The sequence below is a fragment of the Ambystoma mexicanum genome, chromosome 1q, assembly GCF_040938575.1.
Source record: "Ambystoma mexicanum isolate Mex_15411 chromosome 1q, UKY_AmexF1_1, whole genome shotgun sequence".
Lineage (NCBI taxonomy): Eukaryota > Metazoa > Chordata > Amphibia > Caudata > Ambystomatidae > Ambystoma > Ambystoma mexicanum.
The window spans coordinates 265483825-265510246 of NC_090922.1; the positions used below are offsets into that span (position 1 = coordinate 265483825).

The window sequence follows — 26422 nt, forward strand, 5'->3', positions numbered from 1 at the left end:
TTAGCTTAGAAGTGACCACTCCGTTTCACAGCGACCTGAACTTCACCCATTCCGAGCACAGGTGTGTGACGTCCATCCTTGAATGGAGACACACTTGATTGATTTAAAAAATCGAAACAACCGTTGTTAAAATATATGTGGTGTTTTATTTTGTATCTTATTTTGATGACACAAAAATACAAAACTTTACACATTGTACAGTTTAGGTTGCAGCACAGCGAGAGAAAATCCCCTGTACTGACCGCTGTCACTCGGGAACGTTTCTCTTATGGCACGAACGGCACAGGCGGGTATCACTCTTCGAACGCGGTATCCAAGCCTCCCGTGAAGCCACCATGTAAAGGAATGATAGGCCACCAGCCTGTACCACCTGTGAAAAGGAATGAAACAAACTGTTTTAAATGACCAAGATAAGTGTAATAAACGTTTGTTGTCAATGACAATTCTTGTAACTAATGGCATTTTGCTTGGACAAATGCTATCTAGACACTGCACACTATTGAACGACTTTCGTGCGTTACAATGATATGTATATGTAATTTTGGATATAGTAGAAGACCATGAAATGGGAGTGGCATGACAAGCAGAGTATACTTACTCGTTACTCGGATCACGAGGACGAACAGTTGCACGAAGTTCGTGCATAAGCACCATCATTATCCTCAACACGGACCGTGTGCTGTGAGGCAGGCGTCCCTGAAGTCTGGCAGCTCGGTGATGCATTGCGGTCGTGGCTCGCCTTCCGAAATGTAGGCCACGCATCCCGAGTTTTCACAGCAGCAGCAGTTCTCCTCAGTTGGCATTAGCTCGCACCGATTGCATGTGCACCAGGTGGAAACAAGGTCCATGCGACTAGGTCCAGGCTCTTCAGCTGTTGAATCATCCTCCCAACTGCCGTCCGAAGACCCATCGTTTTTGCGTGTTTCCCTTTCCAGTAGTTCCTCCTTGGTATGCTCGGGCTCGTACATGTAGGGGATTATTGTATCCATTGTGTGTTGCACAAACTAAAATAATTGATAGCGGTGGTACTGGTATCTGTTCACAAGGGCTACAAGCAATGAAGGTAGCTGACCAGAGCACAGAAACGAGTCACAGAATACTCAAAGTAGCACAGAGAGAGGAATGGAATCGGAAATCTGCTGCTATGTGTTGTGAAACGGTCTGTTTATACTTATTGAGGAAAGAGGCGTCCTGCCATTTCCATGGCGACACGTCATTAGCTGAAGCGCAGCGAATGTTGACACGAGACGTGCTTTGGCGTTGTGAAATGGGCGGTACGCGTCTGCTGATGACAGGCTCAGGGGCAGGGGATATGATTCAGTGCCGCAAAAGCAGGTCAGCCAGGCCGATGGGGGAAATGATAGGATTATCACAAAATGGCAGCTCCCTGGTGCCCGTTTTCGCATGCGTTTAATTGACGAAAACTCGGGTAAGGTCCATAGGAAATTTTTCTAAAATCGAGCGACTTAGGCTTAAAAACACATGGCCGACCCGTAGGGGCAATAAAGATTTTTGACCAAACCATTCCTTTAAGGAAGGATGCTATCCAGGCAGTGCTCGAATGCTGCAGATAAATCTAGGAGGAGGAGCAGTGCAGACTTCCCTTCATCCCTGATCTCATCTAATTGATTTTTTTAGATCAAGCAAGGCAGATTCCGTGCAACGCCCAAAGCGGAAACCGGAATGACGCATTCCTAGGATGGGGTGGTCCTCCAGGAACTGCTGGGCTTTTAAGTAGACAGCTCAGCCCAACATGTTTAGGAGGAATGGGTCTGTAGTGATTGGCCTCTAGTTTGTGGGGATGGCTCGGTCTAGTATGTGAATCCATGCCAGACCCCATGCTGGAGAAGTCAGCACAGTCTTTGACGAGGCATGCAGGGCAAATGCTGCCTTTGCATTTTGAAGGTGTTAAGACTGTTAATCAGTTTGGTGTCATCGGTGTTGGAGAGGTATTTGAAAAATAACTGAGTGGTGAAGGAGGTGAGTAGTTATTTCTAGAGTTCAAAGGTACTATGTTGCATGCTGTTTATTGAGCTAGGATCTTCCTATTCAAGATGTCAATTTTACCCAGGAGTGCCTCTTGGATGATGGTTGTGGGGAGAACAGCAGGGGATTCAAGTTCTCTGTAGATGGTGAAGATATCTTTGGAGTCTGATTTAGCACTGTTAATTCTAGTGTGGGGTTAGAGGGGAATGGGGCCTGAAGGCAAGGAGTGCTTATCAAGGGTAGGATATTGTCTATAGTGAACTTCCGAGAGCTCCCTGAGGAAGTAGGAGAACAGCGTTTGGTGATGCTCTTGGCTTGTTTGGCATAGTGATAGAGAAATTGAGGATATGGTGGTCAGACCAAGGACAGGCTATGTTAGAGCTGGTGGAGATTTGGCAGTTGTCTGCAAACCAATTCAGTATGCAGCCTTTGTTGTGAGTGGGGTTAGTGATGCGTTGAATGAATGAAGTGTTGAGTGTAGTGTTGAGTGTGTCAGATAATGATTTGGATGGTAGGTCATTTGGGTCATGTAGGCCCAGGTTGAGATCTCCTAGTATGATTATTTTTGAGGAGGTTTTGAGGTCATCCTGGAGGAAATGAAGAATATGTTGCTCAAAGTTTGGAGAAGTGCCAGGAGGGCGGTAGGTAAGGTGCAGAGGGATAGCGCAGGTAGGGGATTGTGAGAATTTGAGCGAGGGAACGTCTGTATTCCCATGAATGGGAGTGTGAATTTGTCTAAGGGGGTGATGGAATCTCTTGCAATCATAGCAACGCTGCCTGGGTCAATCGTTCCTTAGGATAATATATCCTGGGGGTATGGCTAGGGCTAGAGCAGGGCCAAAGGCTTCATGGAGCCAGCTCTCAAGTATGGCTAAAGCGTCTAGGTTGGACAAGGTGAGGAGGTAATGGATGTCAAGTGACTGGGCAGAAAAGGATCGAGCGTTGATCATGGCGCAGGTCAAGAAGGGCTCAGTGCTAGTGGGCATGGTGTTCACTGTTGGAGGTTTAAGACTGGGAGAGGATGCGGGCTGGGGGGGTCTGTAGTGTGGGTGGTGTTTGGTTCAGGTGGCAACTCTGACTATTGGAGTGGTCCCGGTCAGTGATGGGAGGAGTGCAGGTGTTAGTTATCTGAAGTTGATGAGGATGGAGGTTTAGGGGGTCAGCTTCAGCTTTGAGTGTGGATTTTGGGCTGGGCTTCTTGTAGGTATGGATTATGTGTGGTGAATTGTGGTGAGGTGTCGCCCGATGCGAGTGAGGTGAGATTCTGCTAGGTATGGGTTTGGGGCAGTATGTGGGTGCGGAGTCCATGTTTGTACAGGGACTTTTTTGTGTGCGTATGGAGACGTGTGGGGGTAACCTAGTGATAAAGGTGCAGCTCTTACGGGTTGTTGCTGAAGATGGTGCAGTAGTAGGAGGCTCAGCTGACAAATTGCTGGTGCGTGAGCAGAGGCATGCATTCCTGATGAGGGTATTTTGTGCTGTGGCACGAGCCGAGTGATTGTCAGGAGCTAATATGGCTTTTGGATAAAACGGTGGGGGGGTTGGTGACCGCTGAGCTCTGGGGCTCAATTTTAGAGAGGGGGACATGCGAGAGCGCTGCAGGCGAGCACAGGTTTTCAGCGTGGCCAGCGAGCAGTGTGCATGAATTGGAGCACTTGGGAGGTCGGAGAGGGCATGATGAGCCACCCACTCCATTACAGGAGAGAGAGGGGGTGTTAGCCGCGTTCAAGCGGGGGCTGGTCGTATTGCCCATCTGATATTTTTTTTCCAGTGATGTGCGCTGCTTCTCAGTGCGTTGAACGGAGATCTCTAGAAGTGGGCGGGGCATCCCATTGCGCATGAGCGCTCGTGTAGTACTCTGGGGGTTGTGGTTTTGGGAGTGTGATCCACATAATGCAGAGCCTGTGCGTACGCGAGGATTGGGAAGCTGTGAGAGTGTGCATGGCATGGGAGCCATATCTAGTAGTGGCCATGCTAGGGAGCGGAAGCAAAAGCTTGCGGTGGGCAGCGCCAGTGTTCGCACTGGGGGTATCTTGTGTACAGACCTCACGGCAGCGTCCCGAGCATGCAGCTTTGCCTGTGGACGCCGCATGCATGGGCATCCCGTTGTTTGTTAGGAGATCAATGTTGTCGGTGGCAGGGTACAATGCGGATCGGAGGAAGTGCAAGGGGGGTGGGTGGCAGAGGAATAGCAGAATGAGAAGCGGTTGGCTTATGCATAGGCAAGACTAAACGTGGGCATTGCATACATTTGCACGATATTCAACAGATGTAGAAGGATGCAAGTCTAACAATATTTTGAGCACGATTGCAGGGGGATAATAAAATCATCATTTCTTTTTGAGCGCAACTACAATCTAGCATACTTTTTTGACAATACATTTAGATTGCATATCTTGCACGTTTTCGCATACAAGGCAATTGTTAGGTAGAGTAGGGGCAGCAAATAAATCAGAGAAACCAATCTTGTGCAATACGTAAAGTCGGCAAATATTGTAGTCAATTTTGGTTTGTGCCCAGTGTTCAACGGTGGGGGTGGACAGTACCTGTTGCGAAGCATGTTGAAGTTTGCGGTCAACACGGCTGAGACTGGCAGAGACTGCTGGAAAAGTCCTTGAGTGTAGGCCTTCAGTGAAACATGCCTCGACTATACGTCTTCCTGTCATCAAATTACTCCATCAGATTAGACCCTATCTTGGCATAAAAAACAGATCTTTAGTGGCACTGCACTCAACTCACGGGGTGGAATACTGTAATAGTTTGCTTATCGGAACATCACAAGCCGACCTACGTCGCCTCCAGACAAATCAGAATGGAGCAGTAGGAGCCATTTTTGGATTCACTAAATCTGACCATGTCTCAGAGTCTAGAAGGAGCCTTCACTGGCACCTGATTAAACAGAGAATCCGACATTGAATGTGATCTCTTGCTTACAAATGTCAGAACTCCGTGGCCCCTCAGTATCTGATAAAGAGACTCTCAGCTAAACAACCAACAAGAGTTGTATGCTCTAATGACAACCACTCTTTGGTTTAACCTCTCTTCCGATTGAAGAAATTTGGTAGCTCTTGTTTTGACACTCAGGCGCAACATTTATGGCATGTTCTTTCCTTAGCAACACGGTCTCTGTCCTTTCCAACAGCCTTTAAGAAAGCGATCAAAACTCCTCTTTTCAACTCTGAAGACTAATCTCTCCCCTCTAACCAGCCTAACTCCCTGTTCTCCCACCGTCTACTTCCAGTTCCAGCTTCTATTCAATGTGGCCTTTTACATGTGTGCTCTGAGGCCCACGGGCGAGTGGCGCGTTACAAAAATGTAAATAAATACAGCTCGATTCAAATTGACCTCAACAAGTTTTAATAGGTCATATTCTTTTTTAGAAGACCTGAAGGACCCGGTATGGAGGATTAAGCAAACCCAAGCCCAGCAAATTTTGACGAGTGAAGCGGGTAATTTTAGGCAAGTTAAAAGTAGATTCAGAGTCTTCTTCCTGAATGGGCGGGAAGTCCATTAATGGCTACTGACAAGTACATATAAACTGTAAGCAAGATCTGTCCATCGATAGGGACTGTTTTGCAAACGATTTACCAGAAGCCTTCATAAAATGGTTCCATAGGATTAAAATCAAACATACGAGGGTGCTGGTCTGACTATGAAAGCCTAAAAGGCACCATCACTGCCTTATGCTTTTTACGTCCACATTGACCAATATAAAATACAGACGTGCGTCTGCAAAACGACCTCTCCTAAAAACAATTCGGCACATACAGGCATAATTATTATTCTCACCACCCATGGCATTCTTCCGAGTGCTAGATGAGAAGTTGGTGAGAAATGGTCAGCTGGCACGATGTATAATCAGTGCTTTAAGAGGGATTAGAAATTGAAGGGGGGCTCTCAGGCCACACCCCCTAAGGAGAGCCCCCACCTCCACACCTACGTTGGGGGACAGGAACTGGTAAAAGCAGTAGAGCTGGGGCACACTGGCATAACTACCTTTGATGGCCCAGCCCCTACTTTGTAACAAAAGAAGGGACTGGGTGCACCAAAGATGTGATAACAGTGTGCCCAAGCTTGCAAGCAGCCCTTTCATTCAAGGAGCCTTGTGGTGCAGCGCTTTAACCTCAGGCTCCTTGAATGAAAGGTCTGCCTGCTGCTGATAGCTCTGTACTCAGAAATAGGAGGAGGGCTGGACTTTTGTTTTCGAGAAAAGTCATCACACAGCATGAAGCAGAGGTGGTTCATGCTGCGTGATGACTTTACTCGAAAACAAAAGGAGAGCTGGACAGTCCAGCCCTCCTCCTCTTTGTGAGTACAGAGACATCAAGCAGCCCGTGTAGCCAAAGTGATACATGGTTACACAGGCTGCTTGCAGGTGCTAACACTTCAGTTTAGAAAAAAGAAAAGGCAGCAATGCCTTTTCTTTTTTGTAATCCGAAGTGCTGACACCTACAGGCAGCCTGGGTAAGGAACAAGTTACTTACCTGTAACTGTTGTTCTCCAGCATGGGTCTGGCATGGATTCACATGCTCAGGAATATTCCCCGTCGTCAGGCTGGGAATCCTCGGTAAAGAAAAAACCAGTATCAGTTTCGTTTCTGATCTGCCTTTCGTAGTAATAACCAATCACTGGTCTCTGCGTCATACTGACCACAGCCAATGACTGCCCTCTACCTAAGCACCGCCTCTGGCAGCCATCTTCAGATTTGGAAGCACGTGAAGTGGCAGTATGACCAAGTGAAGAGCCGCAGAGGGGTAGGCGGGAGGGTTCGCATGTGAATCCATGCCAGACCCATGCTGGAGAACAACAGTTACAGGTAAGTAACTTGTTCCTTCTCCAGCATGGGGTCTGGCATGGATTCACATGCTCATGAATAAAGAATACATAGCAGTACACACATGCACAACCACGGGAGGTGGCAAAGGCTCAACATTAAGCATCTTACCTCCTCAACAGGCTCACCTCAGGCGAACAGGTTGCGCAGCACTGCTTGGCCGACCCTGGACTCCTCCCTGGAATCCCGATCGACGCAGTAGAATTTCGTGAAGGTGTGCGTCGACCTCCACGTAGCAGCCCTGCATATGTCCAGCAGGGGCACACCAGAAAGGAACGCCGTGGTAGCTGCGATCGCTCTGGTGGAATGGGCTCTCGGACGGCCAGGCAGCGGTCGGTTTGCCAACCGATGACAGTACATGATACAGCCGGAGAGCCATCTGGAAATGGAAGCCTTCGAGAGAGCCTTCCCCTGATTGACAGGTCCAAAGTTCACAAAGAGTTGTGACGTCTTCCGAAAACACTTCGTGCGGTCCACGTAGAACTTCAGCGCTCTAGCCACATCCAGCGAGTGCAAAGTCCTCTCAGCCGGCGACGAAGGCGACGGGAAGAACACAGGCAACACCAAGGGTTCGTTGAGATGGAAGTCCGACGGTACCTTGGGCATGAAGGAGGGGTGCGTCCTGAGCACTACCCTCGTGTCGTGAAAAGTCAAGTACGGGGCCTTGCAGGAAAGGGCCTGGATCTCTCCCACCCGTCGTGCGGAGGTGATGGCCACAAGAAACGCTGTTTTCCACGACAGAAACTTCAACGGGGCCGAGTGCAGAGGCTCGAAAGGAGGTCCCATGAGCTTGGTCAGCACCACGTTGAGCTCCCACGCCGGGGCCGGAGCCTTCACCGGCGGGAACGATCTGAACAGCCCCTTCATGAACTCTTTCACCAGACGATGAGACCACAAGGACGTCCGGCCCGTGGTTCTGGTGTATCGGGAGATCGCAGCAAGATGAATCTTGATGGACGCGTGTGCCAGTCCAGCTTTGGCCAGCGTCAGCAGGTACGGCAGTACCTGGGGAGCCGTAATCCGTAGAGGGTTAATCTTCTGCGCGTGGCACCAGACAGAGAACCTCTTCCATTTGTGTCCGTAGCATTTAAGAGTCGAGGACGCCCTGGCCTTTGCAAGAACCTCTCTGCAGTCGGCCGGTATGTCTTTTCCTCCAAACTCTAGCGCTGCAGGAGCCAGGCCTGCAAGTTCAGCGATTTCGGGTCGTGGTGGAGGATGGCGCCTCCTTCCCTGGAGAGTAGATCCGCGTCCCCCGGCAGCTTGATTGGCGGGGACGCTGACAAGTCCAGAAGGTCCGGGAACCATATCTGCCTCGGCCACGCAGGTGCGACGAGGATCATCCTGCACCGTGACCTCTTGAGCTGGTTGACGAGCCGGATTAGCAGTGGCAAAGGAGGGAACGCGTAGAGGAACAGGCCCTCCCAGGGGAACGAGAAAGCATCGCCCATGCTCCTCGCCTGGGGAAACCTGCTGGCGAACCTCCGGCACTTGGAGTTCGTCGCCGTCACGAACAGGTCGATCTGGGGTGTGCCCCACCGTCGGAAGAGGCGATCCACTAGATCCTGCCGTAGTTCCCACTCGTGGCACGAGCGCAGCTCCCTGCTGAGTGAGTCGGCGATGGTGTTTTTTATCCCTGCCAGATGAAACAGCACCAGAAACATCCTTTGGGCGACGGCCCAATGCCACAGGTCCTGCGCCTCCTTGGACAGCGCTGGGGACCTGGTTCCGCCCTGTTTCCTGATGTAAAACATGGTGGTGGTGTTGTCGGTGAAGATCCTCACCACCTTGCCCTTGAGGGACGGGAGGAAGGACCTGAGGGCCCAGAACACTGCACGGAGCTCCAGGACGTTGATATGAAGGGACTTCTCCGTCGGGAGCCAAAGGCCTCTCGCGTGCAGATTTTCGGTGTGCGCTCCCCACCCTTCCAGGGAGGCATCCGTGGTCACTGTCTCCTGGTGGTCTGGGGTCTGGAAGTCCATGCCCGCCGTCAGATGCGCGCGGATGCCCCACCACCGGACCGCTCGGCGGAAACTCTCGTCGAGTGTGATCCTCTCCTCGAAGCCGCCCGTCGTTTGGATCCAGGGCGCCTCCAGGAACTCCTGCAACGGGCGCATCCGGAGCCTGCACATGGGAATGAGGTAGGTGCAAGAAGACATCATTCCGAGGAGGGACTTGATGGACCTCACCTTGGCCGCGTCGGAAACCAGCATCCGCTGTACCTTGCCCAGGATGGACCTGGTCCTTTCCTCCGACGGGGAGGCCAGAAGGGAAACTGTGTCGGGCTTCGCTCCCAAAAACAGTGCGTTTTGCGCGGGTACCAGGTGAGACTTGGCGTAGTTCACGGAGAATCCCAGGTCCGTGAGAAGTTGGACGGTCCTTGCCGTGTGATCCACGGCAAGCTCCCTCGTCTTGGCTCGGATGAGCCAGTCGTCCAGGTAAGGGTAGACGTGGATCCCCTCGCGGCGCAGCTGCGCCGCCACCGGTGCAAGGCACTTGGTGAATACACTGGGTGCCGACCGGAGTCCGAAGGGGAGGGCTTTGAACTGGTAGTGACGCCCTTGGACCACAAACCTGAGGAATTTTCGGTGCCCCTTTAGGATGGGAATATGGAAGTAGGCATACTCCAAATCCAACGACGACAGGAAGTCTCCTTCCTCCAGCTGACCCAGGACGTGCTGGAGGGTGACCATCTGGAACTTTTGCGCCTTGATGAACTTGTTCAGACGTCGCAGGTCCAGGATGGGGCGCCATCCCCCCGTCTTCTTCTTCACGAGGAAGTATCTCGAGTAAACTCCGGAGCCCCGAAGCCTCTTTGGGACGAGTTCGATGGCGCCCTTCCTGAGCATCGCCTTTACCTCCAGGAGAAGTTGAGGGACGTGAAGTTCTTTCCTGGCCACGGGGGGGACGCGCGGACACCTTCTTTGAAACTCGCGCGCGTGGCCCCGGGCCAAGGCGTCCAGCACCCAACGGTCGGTGGAGATGGACTCCCACACGCTGACGAAGCTCGCCAGCCGGCCTCCCACCGGGGTGCTTCGGTGGGGGCCCGACCCCACGGTCGGTTCAATCCTGCTTCGACGAGGCTTTGCCGCCTTGACCTCCTTGGCGACGACGGCGGGGTCCGCCAGACTTGCCTCGTCCTCTGTAGGCCTCCTGAGCCGACGAGCGGGCCGCTTGACGGTAGGTGGAGAAACCGCCGCCGGAACTTTTGGAGGCGCCCTTGCCTCCGCTGCTCCGAAAGGGCGTCCGTCGTTGTTGCAGAACTCCGAGGGCCCGGGCCGTCTCGGTGTCCGCTTTAATGGCCTGAAGGGAATCGTCCACTGTTTTCCCAAACAGGTTGTTCCCATCGAAGGGCATGTCCAGGACTCTGGTCTGAACGTCTTGACGGAAGTCCGTAGCCTTGAGCCATCCACGCCGCCTAAGGCAAACGCCGTTGCCCAACTGGCGGAACCCAGTGTCGGCGATGTCCGTCGCAACGGTAATGGCGTGGTCCGAAGCCACCTCACCTTCCTGCAGGATCTCTAGGGCCTCTGCCCTCTTGTCGTCCGGCAAGAAGTCCAGCAGGGGAGCCAGTTTGTACCAGAGCTCCCTGTCGTAGCGGGCCACGATAGCCAAGGCGTTGGCCGCTTTAATCGTCGTCGCCGCAGACGAGATGACTCTGCGTCCCATAGCGTCCAATTTCTTTCCCTCGCCGTCCGGTGGGGAAGTCGATGTGGAGGCCGCACCCCCCCCCCGCTTTTTTCCTGGCCGCCGCGGAGACGACGGAGTCCGGGGTAGGCTGCGCCCGGAGGCACAGGGGGGCCGTGTCCGGGACCCGGTACTTCTTCTCGTACCGGTCTCTTCTAGCTGGCGTCGTGGAAGGGTTCTTGAGGAGGGTGAGGCCCTCATCCCAAATGTCGTCCAATAGAGGCACTGAGAGGACCGTCTTCCTCTTGGCCTCGCGCCGCTGATAAAGGAAACCTTCCTTCTTCTCCTCAGGGCAGAGTTGGAAAAGCTCGGATGCCCTGGTGATCATGGAGTGGAACGATCCAATCTCGTCGGGCGGAGAAGCCCTGGTGGGAGGCGACGACGGTACATCCTCGTCGTATACCTCGTCGTCCGTACCCGTCGCTGCCGTGTCAGTCCCCGTATCATCCCCTCGGGTGGACGGGGAGGAGGGCTGGAAGGGGCGCGACGGCTGAAAAGGAGGCGGAGGGTGGATCCTTCTTTTCTTGGTAGGGGGAACACCAGAAGGTCCCGGTTCTGGGTCCCCCGACGGGAGAGGTTCCGTCGGCAACGGTAGTCTCGTCCTTATCTCTGAGCATAAGGACTGTATAGCCAACAAAATGGCCACCGAGTTGTCTCGCGGCGCTGGCAGAGGGGAATCCGACGGGCGATCAGGGGCCCCGTCGGTACCCTCGACGATGTTGTCGTCACCTGCGTCGGGATCCATCCCGACGGGCCGGTCTTCTTCCACGCCGAGGCCTTGGCTTAAGACTTCGACCAGCTCCTCCTCCGAGGTTGAGGCCGAATCTACGACGACGCCCTGCCCCCCCTTTTTATTCCCCACGGGGGATTTCACGGGGGTCCTATCGATGGGCACAAAAGAGGACTCCCTTCGAGGTGGCAGGGAGACTCTGAGCCCCGAGGTCGCCACCACTGGTGTAGCCTCCACAGGCTGAGCCAGGGCCGCCGCGACAGTTTCGATAGAGGGCTTGGCCGGATGGATTAAGGCCTTCACCACCCTAGGTGCGCTCACCGCCTTATCCTTGAGGGGGGGGGGGACACTGCCTCGCTCCCCCTCCGCCTTCGAGCTCGACCGGGGCCTCTCCAGGAGCTTCGCCGGGTGCTCGGCCTTCCTCTTACCCGACCCAGAGCGTTGGCTCGTGGTTGATGGTGCCTGGGAGGGTGCGCCCTGCCTGGCGCCCGTAGAGCCCGACCGTTCGGCGCTCCCGGTGCCAGCGGACTCGCGGTGCTTGGCCTTATGTTGGACCCCCGTCGCCGGGGCGTCCTCAAAGGTCTTAGAAGACCGCTCGGCTTTCTTCCTCTTCTTCTCGCCGGACGGGCTCTTCCCTTCCAGCCAGTTGGCGAGACATTGATGGCGGTCCTTCATGGTCCGCTCCGACATGTTGCCGCAACACGCACAGTCCTTCTCCACGTGCGTCTTGTCCTCATGTAGGCAGTAAAGACAAAAAGAGTGTTCGTCCTCTTTGAAGACGTTCTGCAACTGGCATCCAGGGCAGACCCTGAACAGCTTTCCGGGCGTCGAGCTCCCCTTCTCCTGGGCCATGACCGGGCCTGAGAAACTTCTGGAGTCCTCCAAAAGCGTAGCTCGACGAAATCTTCACCCTTGAGGGGCGCAGACGAATCCGACACGGGTCCCCGTTGATCGGATGGAGAATCGGTGGAGCTTGAGGCTCTTTTGACCGAAGAAACGAAGTTTTTGAGAAAAAACGTGAAAAAATAGCACTAACGCTCGAGAGCAATAGCACGAGGATCCCAACACATGAACGTGCGGTAAAAATCTGAAGATGGCTGCCAGAGGCGGTGCTTAGGTAGAGGGCAGTCATTGGCTGTGGTCAGTATGACGCAGAGACCAGTGATTGGTTATTACTACGAAAGGCAGATCAGAAACGAAACTGATACTGGTTTTTTCTTTACCGAGGATTCCCAGCCTGACGACGGGGAATATTCATGAGCATGTGAATCCATGCCAGACCCCATGCTGGAGAATTGCAGCGCTTCAGCTACTCGGGCTGCCTCAGGTGTCATTGTGGCTGGCGCTAGACCGGGGTGAGCCCTGGCAGGGCCCTGGCTCGTGAGCCCTTTTTGGAGACCGTCGGGTCTCAGCCCCGGCTAGTCCTGGCCCATTTAAAGCCTGTGTTTAATCTTGAGGTCAAATGTTCGACAGCATTTATTTCATACCGGTTTTCAGTGTGGTGTAAAACAATTGCCAAGCAGTGGAGCAAAGGTGTCCGTTCATCAACACACCCCTTGTACATGCTATTCTCAACTATTAATAGATATGTCAGCCTATTCATGTAGGAAGGCAGACTTATCCTTTAGGGTGGTATGTAGACGGTTATTTATTATGAGCTTGCACTGTCCATCATAGACTAGTAATGGATCCATGGAATGTAGCGAAATGTGGCACTATTTAGCATACGAATCTCTGTCTACCATAAATTCATCCTCTGGTGTAAATGCTGTGTAGCCTTACTGTCCATGTTGAGGTATCTAGAGGCATTATTGTTATGTAGCTCCACTAGAGGAACCTTGTTTTTGAAGAAGGATGCCATAAAAAGGGAACGTTCTGTAATTTTAGACTAAAACCAATTCTGGGCTTTAGGCTCGATCCAAGATGACTCTACGTAAAACTAGATTAGTATCTAGTTGAACTCTACTGATCTCTATGGGAAAGACCATTCTTAGTGCACTGTTAGTTTGAATAGCATGACACAATCAGGGGTACCACCATTGGACAGCTGCCCATAGTGCATCCAAACTGCATTAATATTTAAAATGACATTTTCACAGACATTGTTTGTGAAGCAAACACACAGAATATTGAATTCCAATGCCCCAAAAACAAGGTGTAGGATTTTACTCGGACATTGGATTACTAATGCTTCTTCATTTCTGTTCATATTTTACATTTTCCATAACCAAATTTTAAATAATATAGTTCCCAGTTTTTGTTAAACCCTCCGATACTCTATATGTGTATTGTTGCGGGAATCCTGTGCAGGGTTCCCCCCCTTCCACTTGTGAGAAGATGCTTTACCCTTGATTAGATGGGTCTGGGCCTTTGATATTTATCATGCATACAATGCCACTTGCCCTCGCAGAGACACCTCAAATGTATCTCATACCATTTGATAGAATTAATCTTCATAGACAACCTAAGAAACCTTTTCTTTTGAGTTTAAAAAAACATGTAATTAGCAGGATTTACCCTTTCTGTTCTTGGGGTGCATGGTAACTAGATTTGTTTGTCATCACGTTAATGGCTGACTTCTATTTGTGCATCAGAAATCTTCTGGGTCATACTTGTTATGTCTCTAAAGATGGAATCTAAAACTCAGCCTGGATGCGGTTTGTGGCATTCCCAACACTGCTAACTTCCTTGAAAATCTCCATTGTTGAGGGAATTTTGAGGCACAATTAATTTACAGATGTGTTTAATAAAGCACAGCTATGTAATTGTTTTTTGTACAAAGCTTGTGCCCCTTCTCATGAATGCCCTGTGTAGGATTTAGAATGCGTTTCTTTGCCCCACTGGGAAACAGGTTTTAAAGGCTGGTACATCGGATTTTACATTTTTTGTATATGTATTTGCCTTATTGTGGTTTTTGAAATTCCATGATTTGAATTACAGTAGTGTGGTTTTAACCAGGAACCTCTTCAATTCTTCTGAGTTTCGTACGTGCGAATACACTTCTGATAGATTTTATTGGTATTTCACACCCCTACCTAGCCCATTGATCTAGGATACGAAGGAAAATACTGATTAAAAGAGGATTTCCAGGTTCGTTACTCCCGACGCCACCAGAGGGGTGTTGCCAAGTGGCTGCAGACAGTTAAACTGCAAAGTTACTGTGTTCTATTAGCAACAACTCTGCTTAAGTGTTAATTTTGTAACCCAGGTATAGGCAAGTAGCTGCATAAACAAAAGAGCTTGGAACAGTATTTCACTTGTGCACCAGAAGTGCATGATATTTTTATGCTTGCTGAAATACCAACTTTCTCCACTTACCACCAGCTTTGCACTATGGGCTAGATGGCACCATCATTTAAAACTCAGGTGGTAACAGTAATAATATATGTTGATAGATGGTTTAATTCGAATACCTCTTGGTTTTAGGAGCTGTAATAGTAGGTGTTACTGCCCAAGTTAGTGAAACTATTTACCTTGAAGGATGCAATGTTGAGACAACCATGCAAGATGTTATCTGTGACTGGACACAGATCTCAAGCGGATGTATAGCAAGTACTTAGGCTTCTGAGCCATCTTTCCTGTTCTCACCAGTCAATCTATAATTGAGGGCACAGGTAGAAGTTCTAATCTCACCACGTCAGCAAAATAACCATACATAGAAGACAACCAACAGCAACAAATCAAGCCTTTAAAAAAGCAATTTCAATTAAAAAACTGCTTGCTTTGATTTTACATGGTATGTAAAAAGAAGTTGACACAATAAATGGTATACACTCAGGTTATGCTGAAGAAGCCTGCCGATTTGAAGAATGTGATACGAGAAATAAACCACAAAACATTAGCACAATATATGGACCTAGAGTGATTTAAGCTATCAATTTATTCCCGATTACATGTGTAATGAGGGAACACGCCCACGCAGCGTTCGAACTCTGCACTGGGCCCAACCTCATTTATTGAATAGAGATCAGCGTGCTGTGCGGAGTAATACTCTAAAATGTGAACTCCATTACCTGCGCTAACAGGCACTGGGCCTCATTATGTCTTTGCCGGTATCCTGGAAGTAAATCTGCCAGGATACCAGCAAACACCAATACTGTTTCCGGCACTCGGTCCAGCGGTACTACCACTGGATTCCGAGTGCCAGCAATGGTTGAAAATCCCCATTCCATGGAGTCCCACTGGACTCTGTGGGGGGATTTTACAGTATTACCGGCACTGATAATACCGGTGCTGGTAATATCAGCGATTTTTGCCGACCAGGTGTCTGACTTATCACAAGCTATTAGCTGGAGGTAAATCATTCACCTCAGTGGCAAACATGTACTTTGCTGGTGCAGAAACGTGCAGTTATACAGTAATAACGGAACATTAATTCTGCACCGGCGGCCCACTGTCTAGTAATTGAAGCGCTGGCTGTCTTAAGTAAAATGTTTGAAATTGCATACTAACCGATGACCAAAGTAGCCGCCTCCTCCAGTTACCAGGACAGTTTCCTTGGCATGATGTAGAACAGTCATTTTCTTTTTTTGGAATGTTTCAGACAAATGTACCTGGTGAGGAAAATAACATATTGCAAAAGGATTGGTATAGCTTCATCAGGTTGCCTGTAAGGAATGTGTTATTATGCCATTTTGGTTTGTAATTTTTCTAGTTGGAAAAAAGGCAGGGCATAAAAACGTAATAAAAGTCTCATTGGAGCCACGTGACCAATAGCAAGAAAATAGCACTGCAAGCTTGCTTTTTTGACTCTTGCAACAGGAGTCAAACCAACGACATAGTTGAAAATACTATACTTTAGAAACATAACCTATAAAATTTTATTTGTAGCAGGCAAAATAGATTCCCTTTTGTACTCTTCTGTGGAAGCATTATCATAACAGTCCTATGTCTTCTATTGCTTAATCATGGAAATAGTTTTTGTTGTGGGTTCCCCGAGTCACGCGGCTGAGCACAATGACATGGAGCATAATGTAAATCAGAACCGGCCGAAAAGGAGAAATTGGCTGAAATAAAAAAAAGGTACTAGCTTCATATTTTTTTAAAAAATATGTAAAATGATAATATATTACTTACCTGGTAACCTTCATTACCACCGCCCTTCGCCCTTTCGCCCAAGGGCCTTTTGTTGTCTTAGTATTGGTGAGGAGGGACGCTATTGCGACAGGCCCTACATGCCCCTTCTAAGAATAAATACTCCTCCCTAAAAAGGCTGATATCCTTCCAGTTTCCGCGTTTCCTTGCCAGTCCTTCTGGAAAGGTTACTGTGTTGCCAACAAAAGTCTATTTATTTTTTAAACAATTTTTATTAACTTATAGCTTGACACTTGCTTGAGGAATTAAGTGTCACATGAGATTGGCAAATACAAAAATGTTTCCACCCCCCATATATGTCCAATCCGGACCATTGGACTACAAACTTACAAACATTGCTTTCCCTTCAGTCTGTACGCACGATTCCACAAAGTGAACATTACATTATACCTAGCGTCCTCTCACTCTACTTGTTCTTCGAATTAGTCCATGCAGTGTGGGTCCAGTTATCGAAGGCGCAAACATCGCCTGTGTTAAGGCATTCCAGGATATAACATCCGCAATGGTCTCTCGCAGTCCTAAATTGAAGGCCATGTGCCAAAACCCTATCTCAGCCAACGCTCATTTCTGGAGATCTCCCCACTATGCTGCAACACTTGGGCCCTCTGCTGATTTCCATGACATCGCAATTCTGCATTTAACCAGCACACAGACGTTTTTCATTTTTGTGAGGTGCCATGTCCCCTTCTTGCGCGAGAACATCCTGAGTAAACATGCTTCCTGAGGCCATGCACTCATGTCGACACCTGCTATAGACACTATTCCCAACCTCTTCTGAATACCCTCGGATCGTCGGGTAAAACCAAAACATAGGAACCCTGCCTTTTCCTCTGCACACCGGGGGCAGTACTGCTAGGCTGCCCCCTTGAACTGAGAAATCCTGTTTGGTGTAAGGTGAGCTCTATGTTTAATTTTAGTGTATGCGTCACATACAGTTGTGCGAGTTTAAACCTGGCATTTCTCGAGACCTTTTAAGGGCACTGCAGAACCCGTGCCCACTCAGTGTCTGAAAAAGTCCATTCCAAGTCTGTCTCCCACTTGGCTCGCACCTACAAGTCTGCAACATGTCTGCCCAGGAGTAATTTGTGAAGCCTAGAAACCACATGGCCTCTCTCCGACAGATCATACATTGCCTTGAGCACTGTGTCGCCCTCTAGGCCATCTCGGAGTTCTGGCCATCTGCATCCCACCTCTTGTATCAAGGTGGAGTGCAGTAGGAATTTACCTCTAGGTAAACCAGTCTGTTCAGCCAGTGTTGAAATAGCATGTCCCCTAATGTAATCACACGGCTGCTCTCCCAATACTCCCCCTTTCTCCGGACAATTTGAAGTCTACCAGCGAGGACGGTCACCAGAGAGATATGGAGAGAATAAGGAGAGAATAAGGATACACTACCATAGGAAGCTCCAAGCCCTTCGCCACAACTGTTTGCCCAGTGTCAGAAGGCGTGGCGGTCGAGCAAGACAAGGGTTGTGTAGCCACAGGACCTCCTTCAAATAATATTGCTCAACGGAGGGCTGTAAAAATGTTGTGTCGAGCATGGATTTGTCCGCTAGCCAACCCACTGAAAACTGCAGCTGCCCAGCTTGAAAGTACAATTAAAAAATTCGGTATTCTAATCCCACCCGTCTCATAGGATCGTTGGAGTGTACTTAAAGCCATTCTAGGTTTCTCCCCTTTCCATAGAAAACCCCTAAGTAAGGAGTCTAATGTGCAGAATAATTTGTTAGGTATATTATATGGGACATTCACAAAATAATTCAACTAGCGTGGGAGGACAAACATTTTAAGGAGAGCAGCCTTCCTCTCCTCCACCCCCCCATGCACCTATTATCGATGGAGGCCACCTGCTACAGAAGTCCATTGATTTTCGCCACCTTGTCTTGGGATCATTCATAGCCTAGAAGTCATGTCAGACGTTAACCCCTAAGTATCGGAGGACCATTGCAGGTCCAATTTGGGAAGCCAGTCACTACTAAGTCCCTGCAGACCCGTCAATGGGAACAAGCACGATTTATCTCGGCTAACAGTGATGCCAAGAGTGCAGCAAACCGGTAAAGGACGTCTAACATGTACTGTACATTTTCTTCTGGTCGCCGTATATAAAGCAGCATGTTATCAGCATACACGGAGATCACATGCGTCTCCGCATCAATAGGTATGCCGGCATCCACAAACTCTTCTCTGAGGAACACCGCGATTGGCTCCACTGCGAGAATAAAAAGCATCAGACACATGGGGCAGCCCTGTCTGGTACAATTCCTAAGTGATCACCCCTGAGATATATGCCGGCCTGTCTTCTCTATAGCTCTGTGTGCTGTAAAGCTCAACTTGACCCAACTCAAATAAACACTGCCAAAGCCAAACCGCTGCAGGGTGGCATATAGTCCGTCCCAATCATACAGAATCAAACGCTTTGATGGTGTCTAATGACACAAACTGCATAGTAATCGGATAGGGGCCTGGTCCTATCAATTAGGTGATGTAATCGTCTCAGGTTCCATGTGGTGTTTCTGCCAGGAACATAGCCTGTGGTCTTCATGCACTAAACTGCCAATTATTTCTCTCAGCCTGTTCGCAAACAGAGGCGCTAATATTTTGCTGTGCCGATTCAACATGGACAAAGGCCTGTAGGAGCCACATTCTAATTGGGGTCTATGGGGCTCCAGTATAGGCATCATGATATACTCTCTCAGAGTCAGGGAAGCAAACCCACCACATATGCCTGCTGTAGCACCTCGAACAGCATTGGCGCTAGCTACTCTGCCAATTATTTGTAGAATTTGCTCGGCAGTCCATCCGCTCCAGGGGTTTTGCCTGATGGCAGTGCTCTGATGGTAGCCTTCAATTCCTCCACGGTGATTGGAGCACCCAAAGCGTCTGCAAACTCCCTGCATAGTCGAGGCAGGTTAATCAACGACAAGGACTCCTTACGTCTGAGTCACTCAGTTGAGTGTCTTCTGAGTACTGGGAGCTTTAGTATCCATGGAAGGGGTCATGGTCAAATACGGCCAAGTCAGTCTGGTCAACATAAAAAGGCCTACACTAAGAAAACCTAACATTGCCCATGTGTTAAGGGAATACAAAATGAAAACAATGTTGCAAATGAAAATGTCAGAATGGCTTCAGCACCAACTACCTTCCCCAGGTTCAACCCCATAGGGTCTATAGAGTCTCTCAAAAAACACAGGATGGGTGGATGGCACAGTTCTGTCAGTCTTGCACGCTTTGGCTTACTGGTACAATTCAACAGTTCAAACTTAGGCTTTGAACTTCTGGTAGTTCAATCACATGCTTAGGCTTGGCCCACACTGCCATCAAATTATGAGTTTTATTTTTTCTCATTTCTCAGTTCTGCACAGGCTTCACCCTGCCAGGCTTGAGCCTGTCTCTCCTTGGTGGGGGTTCCCTTCCCCACATTTTTTCTCATATCTTTTCACTGTCTAAGACTTTCGAGACTGCAAGGAATTTACAGAGACCTCTGCATGAATACTTGGACCTCTCTTTCAACAATCCTCTAGTCACAATCTTCTCTTGTAACACCAATGCCTCGTGGTACTTGTAGTTCTTATTCTCTTTCACTTGCCTTCTTGACCTTTTTTCAAAGTTGTTATATTTTACTTTTGTCGTCTTGGCATATTTCACAGTTCACAAATGTCACTTTCCTTTGATCTCTGCTTTTAACATCTTTCAAAATTCATAACATTTCTCAGAGACTTTCGAATGTGCAACTTCATCTAGCAGGACCATTCTGCTAGTTTGTATCCTTGTCTTTCAACAATTGTTCTCTTCATTCGCTTTTTATCGCTACCCGCGCAACCTTCAACTTTCAAAATACAGTCCCTTTCCCTTGAACATCAACCAGACGTTTGTTTCCCTCGATAACTCACCGGCTATATTAATTGGATTTCTGTCATCTCTTTTCTGCAGCTCGAGGACGTTACCAATGCCTCTTCTGCATTTCTCAACTCCACCGTTGAACCTGGAGGGCTGCGGGACGCTTTCAGGCAACTTGGAGGTTTCTTTCCTCCACTCGCTCAGCTTTGCTCTACGAACGCTCACGGCCTCCCGAAAGCATGGAAATCTTGCCTGGCTGTCTCTTGATCCTCTGAACTGTCAATCAGCCCGTTGGCCTTCCACCGCCTGGTTCGAATCAGCCTCGGAAAGAGCGGTTCCTCCTTGTACCCATTCTCGCTCAAAGTGTGCCTGTGCGTGATACATTTCATCTTCACAGGGAGTGTTAATAAGTGGCAGGTGTACATCGTTAAAGCTATGTGCCCGACTGCCTGGCCCTATTACAGGGACAGGGCCAATGTAAGTCAGGGGAGTTAGACCTTCCAACCTCATTCCTCATCTTCTTTGGTGCAGTACTTTTGTCAAGGTAAAGTGGGGAGGAATTATGGGAGTTGTAGTTACCCATCAAATAAGTAGGAATAGAAGTTAGATGGGTTGTGGAAAAATGGGGATACCATGTCTCACCATTGGGTGCTTCACCACCACTCCCCAAGGACCCCTTACCCAGGTGATCCTCCCTCGCTTGTCCACCCCCAGGGTCGGGCCTTTTCCTGGACACCCGAGTACGGGATCTCCCAGGGGCTAGGTTGTTAAACACCCTCTGATTTTTCACAAATATCCATGTTCCTACGCTCTGCTGCTTCCAGCCCAGCTTCCGCTCTAGCTAGCTTAATCTCTAACTAGGTTCCGCATCAGGTCCCTCTGAATGCCCCCCCCATCTTGCATATTGCCTCCCCCCTAACCACTATCTTGAAGGCTTCCCACAATGTACTCCCAATTTGGGTGTGCACCACGTGCAGGGAGAAGAGTTAGAGTAACGATTATCTCCATGTATGGCTCTCCAGATATCTACCAACTGAAAGGACTGAAATAGAGAGCCCAGCACCTTAGCCGGCAGGGCCGGCTTCTGTTGAGTCTGACCTTTCTAATGATGGTTTAAGTGTGCAATTAAAGCTGCCATCCCAAATCCAAGTACAGCCCTTGGAAGGGGCAAGTCTAGAGTACAGAGAGCAAAGGAAGGTGGTGGTGTTGTGGTTAGGGGCTAATTATACACACCTCATACCATGCACAAGCACCATCCTGCCTTTGTCATTTTCTTGACCTGCAGAACCTGGAAAAAGGCATGGTCGGCGCTATTCATATTAAAAAAACTCTGGAATATGCAGAGTAGGTGGAGCCCAGAGTATGTCCTCCCCATTTATTGGCGGCCGTGTTTTGTCGGTCTTCTGTAAGGTGCATCTCCTGCAACAACACCACCCCAACCCCATGTCTGCACAAGTAAGTCAGCACTCTGTTCCTTTTGATAAAACCGTTGATGCCACGCACATTCCAGGTAGCCACTGTGAAGCTCCCTGCCATGAGATAAAAGCTGTAAACGTGTGTCGCAAAAACACTTCTCTCTCCTACCATCCATACTCGCCCCCAAACGCTTATCGAATCACACAGTGGCCCCACAAACTCCTGGCTGCTCCCCACACCCACTTCACAGTTTCCAAAGTTACACTACTGTGGTGAGTGCACCATCTGAGCAAAACCTCCTGGAGGTAACCCAAACAGTCTGAAAGGAAGAACAAATCAAACCGTAAACTCCTCCGACTGAAAATCCCAACTCACTCAATCGCCCAGCAACATTCAGCATGCTCAACCCGTCTCCAGCACTCCAGCCGGCCAGGTCAGTGCACAGCATCCACATACCTTTGAACTAATATCTTGAAGTTCAGCACAACGAGGGGGCGTCACCAGCACCTAACGCAGCAGGTAAGTTGGTCTTGGACAAAGCCCAAACTGCACAATGTAGTGCAGTGCGCTCCCGCATCTTAAAACATCGGACATCCTATAATGCAGCTTACAGGGAAGGTGGTCTTGCCAGAACAGTCTTTGCAACACTGTTGTCTCATGTTCCATGCACCGCACAAAGAATTAGACGTTGCGTGTCCATCACTGCCAGAAGTCCGACGGGGACACGCATATTCAACTCTTCATTGCCCATAGTTCCGCCCATCTTGCAAGTGAAGCTATCCGTCTCATGTCTATCCATGCCCTGCTGTTGTGTAGCACATTGAGTCTGGCAGGATAGAGGAGCATATACATCAGTCCAGCTCTTCGCAGCCGCTCCTTCGTGGAACCAAATTGTGCTCTGCGTCTTTGCACCCGGAGCATGTAGTCAGGGTATATGGCCAATTTGACAGACGCTTTTCGGATAATCCCTCCTTCCCTCAAAAATGGCAACACCCTTCCTCTGTCTTTGTAGTTCATGATCCTGGCAATAATTGACCGAGGGAGTATAGAGGGGGGGGGAGGGGGCGCAGTTCTTACTCGGGGACCTATGCGCCCGCTCCACCGTTTTGCAAGGTGTGCGTTTTATTCCTGCCGCCAGACGCATATGCCTCCTTTTTGGTCTGCTTGGTCTTGTCTTTGTGTTGATGAGGCATATGTGCGGTGGACAGAGGGGCCAAGCGACCAGTGGACTACTTTTTTTCGGTGCTTTATCCAGGGGCACAGGTGAACAGATGAATTTTCCCTGTCATACCAGACCATGGAGGGTATAAGCAAAGAAATGTCTGCAGACGCCACACCAGCGCTCCTCTCCTCCCCCACTGCCTCTCACACTGTACAGTTTACTCCAGCGCCGGACTCTCGCACCGCTAATTCTGCCTGCTTCACTTCACAGGTCTACTATGAAGTCTAGTGATTGGTTGCAATCAATTGGGCTCCAAAATCAGCTGTGGTGCTTGGTGTTTTTATTTTTCCTCTCCGTTTACTGAAGTCCCTCCTTTCCTAGCAGGAATACACAGCAGGAGCGATTACACAATTACCAACATACCTTCTGTCAATCAAGGATCTACTGATATACTCGATTACGCCCCCATCAGTAATGGTTGCTTTGCTGCAAGAGTCAAAGTCTTCCTCGCCCTTAGTATCAAGTTGCTTGTCTCCACAATGTCCAGGGTAGGTGGTAAGCAGGCTTGTGACATAAGTGTTGTACCTGCAAGGGTATGAACAGCTGCCAGCTCTCCTGCTCCGGCCGCCGATTCCTCCAGCGGCGTTTCTGTCCTGCTTCCACTGCCACTGCCAACGTCCCGATCTGCAGTCCGTCTGACTGTCGTTCAGAGTGGCAGCAGCCTCTGAAGTAAGCCTCGAGTGGAGACTATGCTGGTCTTCCAGTTCACATACCGTCAGTCAGGACGCAGCTCCGTCGCTGCAGTCACCAGTGGCTCTCTTAGCCAGCTACTCCGAAAATCACAGCGGTCACCATTTTACCAGTGGCCGCTGCAGAATCCATCTCCCCATCATGTACCTGTTTGGGCGAGCCGAATCCAACCGCACAGTCCCGCTCACTGTGTGCTGTTTGCCAGTTGCTTCTATGTTCGATATTTATGCCCAAAAAAGCCCATTAATGAGCTCATCTTGCAGGATCCAGCGGAGCACACTGCTAAAACGTCTCTACAGCATGGCTGCTAAGCCATGCCCCCGGTTCCAGCAAAAGTTAAGTATAATTTGAGCTTTTATTCTTAGTGGCAGGGGTTGCCAGAAGCCGTTCGTTGAGATTGCCCTCCTGATCAGAACCCATGAAGATCAATAAGGCCGACTATCATCCCAGCCTCTGGTAGGGGTATGACATGCTTGTATTTTTCCAAGATGGAAAGAATACGTATCACATCTTCGAGTGAAATGCGGTTTTGATATCCAACAGCATTTTTGTTGGCTGGCTGCCTCCAAATTCGGACTTTGAGTCCGTCTGTAGGAAATGCAGTGAAGGACTTGGAAGAGGATGAATGGATGTTGGGGGTAAAGCATAATTGTATCACTTCATGCACACGATTATTGAAGCTTCTAAGCTCTTTAACAATAGGTGTCATTACCGTCAATTGAATTCTCAGTAGTCAGTGCATCTATTTCAGAAATATAAAGGGCATAGTGGACCCTGCTGTGATTGAAAACTATGTGTTGAAGTTTGAACAAAGCTGTCTGGGCAACTGCTTAACCCAGTGAGCTATTTTGCAGGAGATGTATACTCACGTGACCTACAAACACCTGCTGTAGCAGTCATAATGTCAAGCATGATTTTGTTTAGGGACTCTGGATCCCATTTTGCTGGCAGCAAACACATGGGCAGAAACACCAAAGTGATTAAATACACAATTCTCACTGCCAGCTCATAAAAATGAAGAAAAAAAAACAGCAGAAATCTTGATTGACTAACTTTAATGATATTGATAGTCATAAGTCATCAAATAAAAATGTTAAATAAAAATAAGTATACAACCCTTGCTGCATTTCAGGAACCCTATTAAACGATTTGAGGAGATTATTCAATTATTTGCAGTCCATGAAATGAAACCGACACGAACATTTAGCTCCTGGACACTCTAAGCAAACACAACCATGCTTTCGAATGATAGGCACCAAGAGCCCTTACATTTCTGTTGTGTGCATAGATTTTCAGATTTTAAATGAAAATCTATGCAATAGGACAACATGCCTTTATTTCATTTATAATTCACTTGAAGCTTTTTATTAATGCACAAAAATAGCACCACCAAGTCTATCTTTGTGCTGTACACAAGAAAACATTTCATGATACTACAAACAAAAAACATCACACACATCAGGAAGACAAATCCAGTCATCGATTCTTAATCCACACTTCCCCAAAAGGTAGGTAGTGAACCAGAGTTCTCGGGGAACAGGGAGAAAGTTCCAAAAGGAGGCAGATAAACAGAAGGCACATTTATATCCTAAAAGAAGTCAAGACCCGACAAAATGGGGTTTGGCTCTATGTAACTCTGTCGTGACTCAAGATTTTAAGTTACTCCTTAAAGGGTCAGTTCACTCAAAAATGTTATGGTTTAAAAAGATGGGCCATAATCAAAAATATATATATTTTTTAAAAGTGCCTATGTAAAATTGTTGGGAAATTAGCCTCAGTGTCTGCTTAACACTAGGAGGCTGCCATTTTGTAAAATGAAGCAACCGCCTCTTTCATGTTAAGCTCTGCTCTCTCGACGATAATCAAGCAAAAGCCCCTACTGGGAGCTTTTTCTTATTACTGCCGGAGAGCAGAGCATGCCGTTAGGCTCCTGCCCTGTGCTGCTGGGGAGTGCTTTCACCTCTTTTTGTTTTGTTATTCCTGCTTCTCCTGGGCTCCCCTGTCCCATGGGACCAAGGGAGACAAAGTGGAAATCCGGGCAATTATAAATAGCACACTGCAATTGGCGTATGGCATAGTATTTATAATTTCTGTGCCTTTCCTTTTACATTTTCTGTGCTCCCCTGGACCTTGGGAGCACAGGAAACATAAAAAGAAAATCATGGCAGTTATGAATACAGTGGCAGCCTCCTCTCTTCGTGTTAGGCTCTGCTCTCCGGCAGCAGTAAACAAAAGCTCTGAATAGGGGGCTTTGGCTCGATTACTGCGGAGATAACAGAGCTTAACATGGCGAGAGGGCTGCTACATTTAACAAAATGGATGCCCCATATCAAAACTTTGAGCCTCATTTGCCAACAATTCGACAAAGGAAAATATTTTGTATATATTTTTTTATTATATAATATACTTTATTTATATTGCGCCTATACACAAGTGTTTCAAGTTTCAAGGCATGACGAGGCCTGGGAGGGGTACAAGGACGACAAAACAACGATCTTACTAGGTTGTGTGACATTAAATGCAGGGGAGAGGGCATGGGGAAGAGTTAAGGGGCAGGGCAAAAGTGGAAAGTGCTGAACAAGTGATCATACAACAACAGGTAGTGCGGCCTAGCCCAAGAATTAAGCTCAGCCAGCAGGTGTCAATAAGTGCAGGCAAGTGCAATGGTTGCCAGAAGGCAGTGCGGGTATGCAGGGGGGTGGGCAGGGATCTGGACCCAAAATCTGAGGGTAGCCAGGGGACCAGTGCAGAATCAGACAGATCAGCAGGAGAGAGGAAGAGAGAAGGCAGAAGCAAAGAGGAAGGTCTTGAGGTGCTTCCGGAACCAAAAGGTGGTTCTCCTCAAGTTTCAGGGAGGCTGTTCCAGAAGGTGGCCCCTACCATCAACTTGTCACTTGGAGAAGCGACTGACCCTGAGGGAGTTGGAGGA

General features: G+C 48.9%; 1 protein-coding gene across 5 annotated transcripts in view; it reads right to left on the reverse strand.

The window, feature by feature from the left end:
* The window catches only part of SDR42E1 (short chain dehydrogenase/reductase family 42E, member 1), a 252431-nt gene that overhangs the window by 22798 nt on the left and 203211 nt on the right, over window positions 1-26422 (reverse strand). For 3 of the 5 annotated variants that reach the window (XM_069638487.1, XM_069638477.1, XM_069638485.1), the window contains one exon: window positions 15687-15787. In XM_069638487.1, the coding sequence (XP_069494588.1) occupies window positions 15687-15754 (68 nt within the window). In that variant the 5' untranslated portion in view covers window positions 15755-15787. Of the gene's footprint in view, window positions 1-4532; window positions 4681-15686; window positions 15788-26422 lie in introns of all 5 variants that reach the window. The other 2 variants (XM_069638495.1, XM_069638503.1) reach the window with 2 other exon arrangements.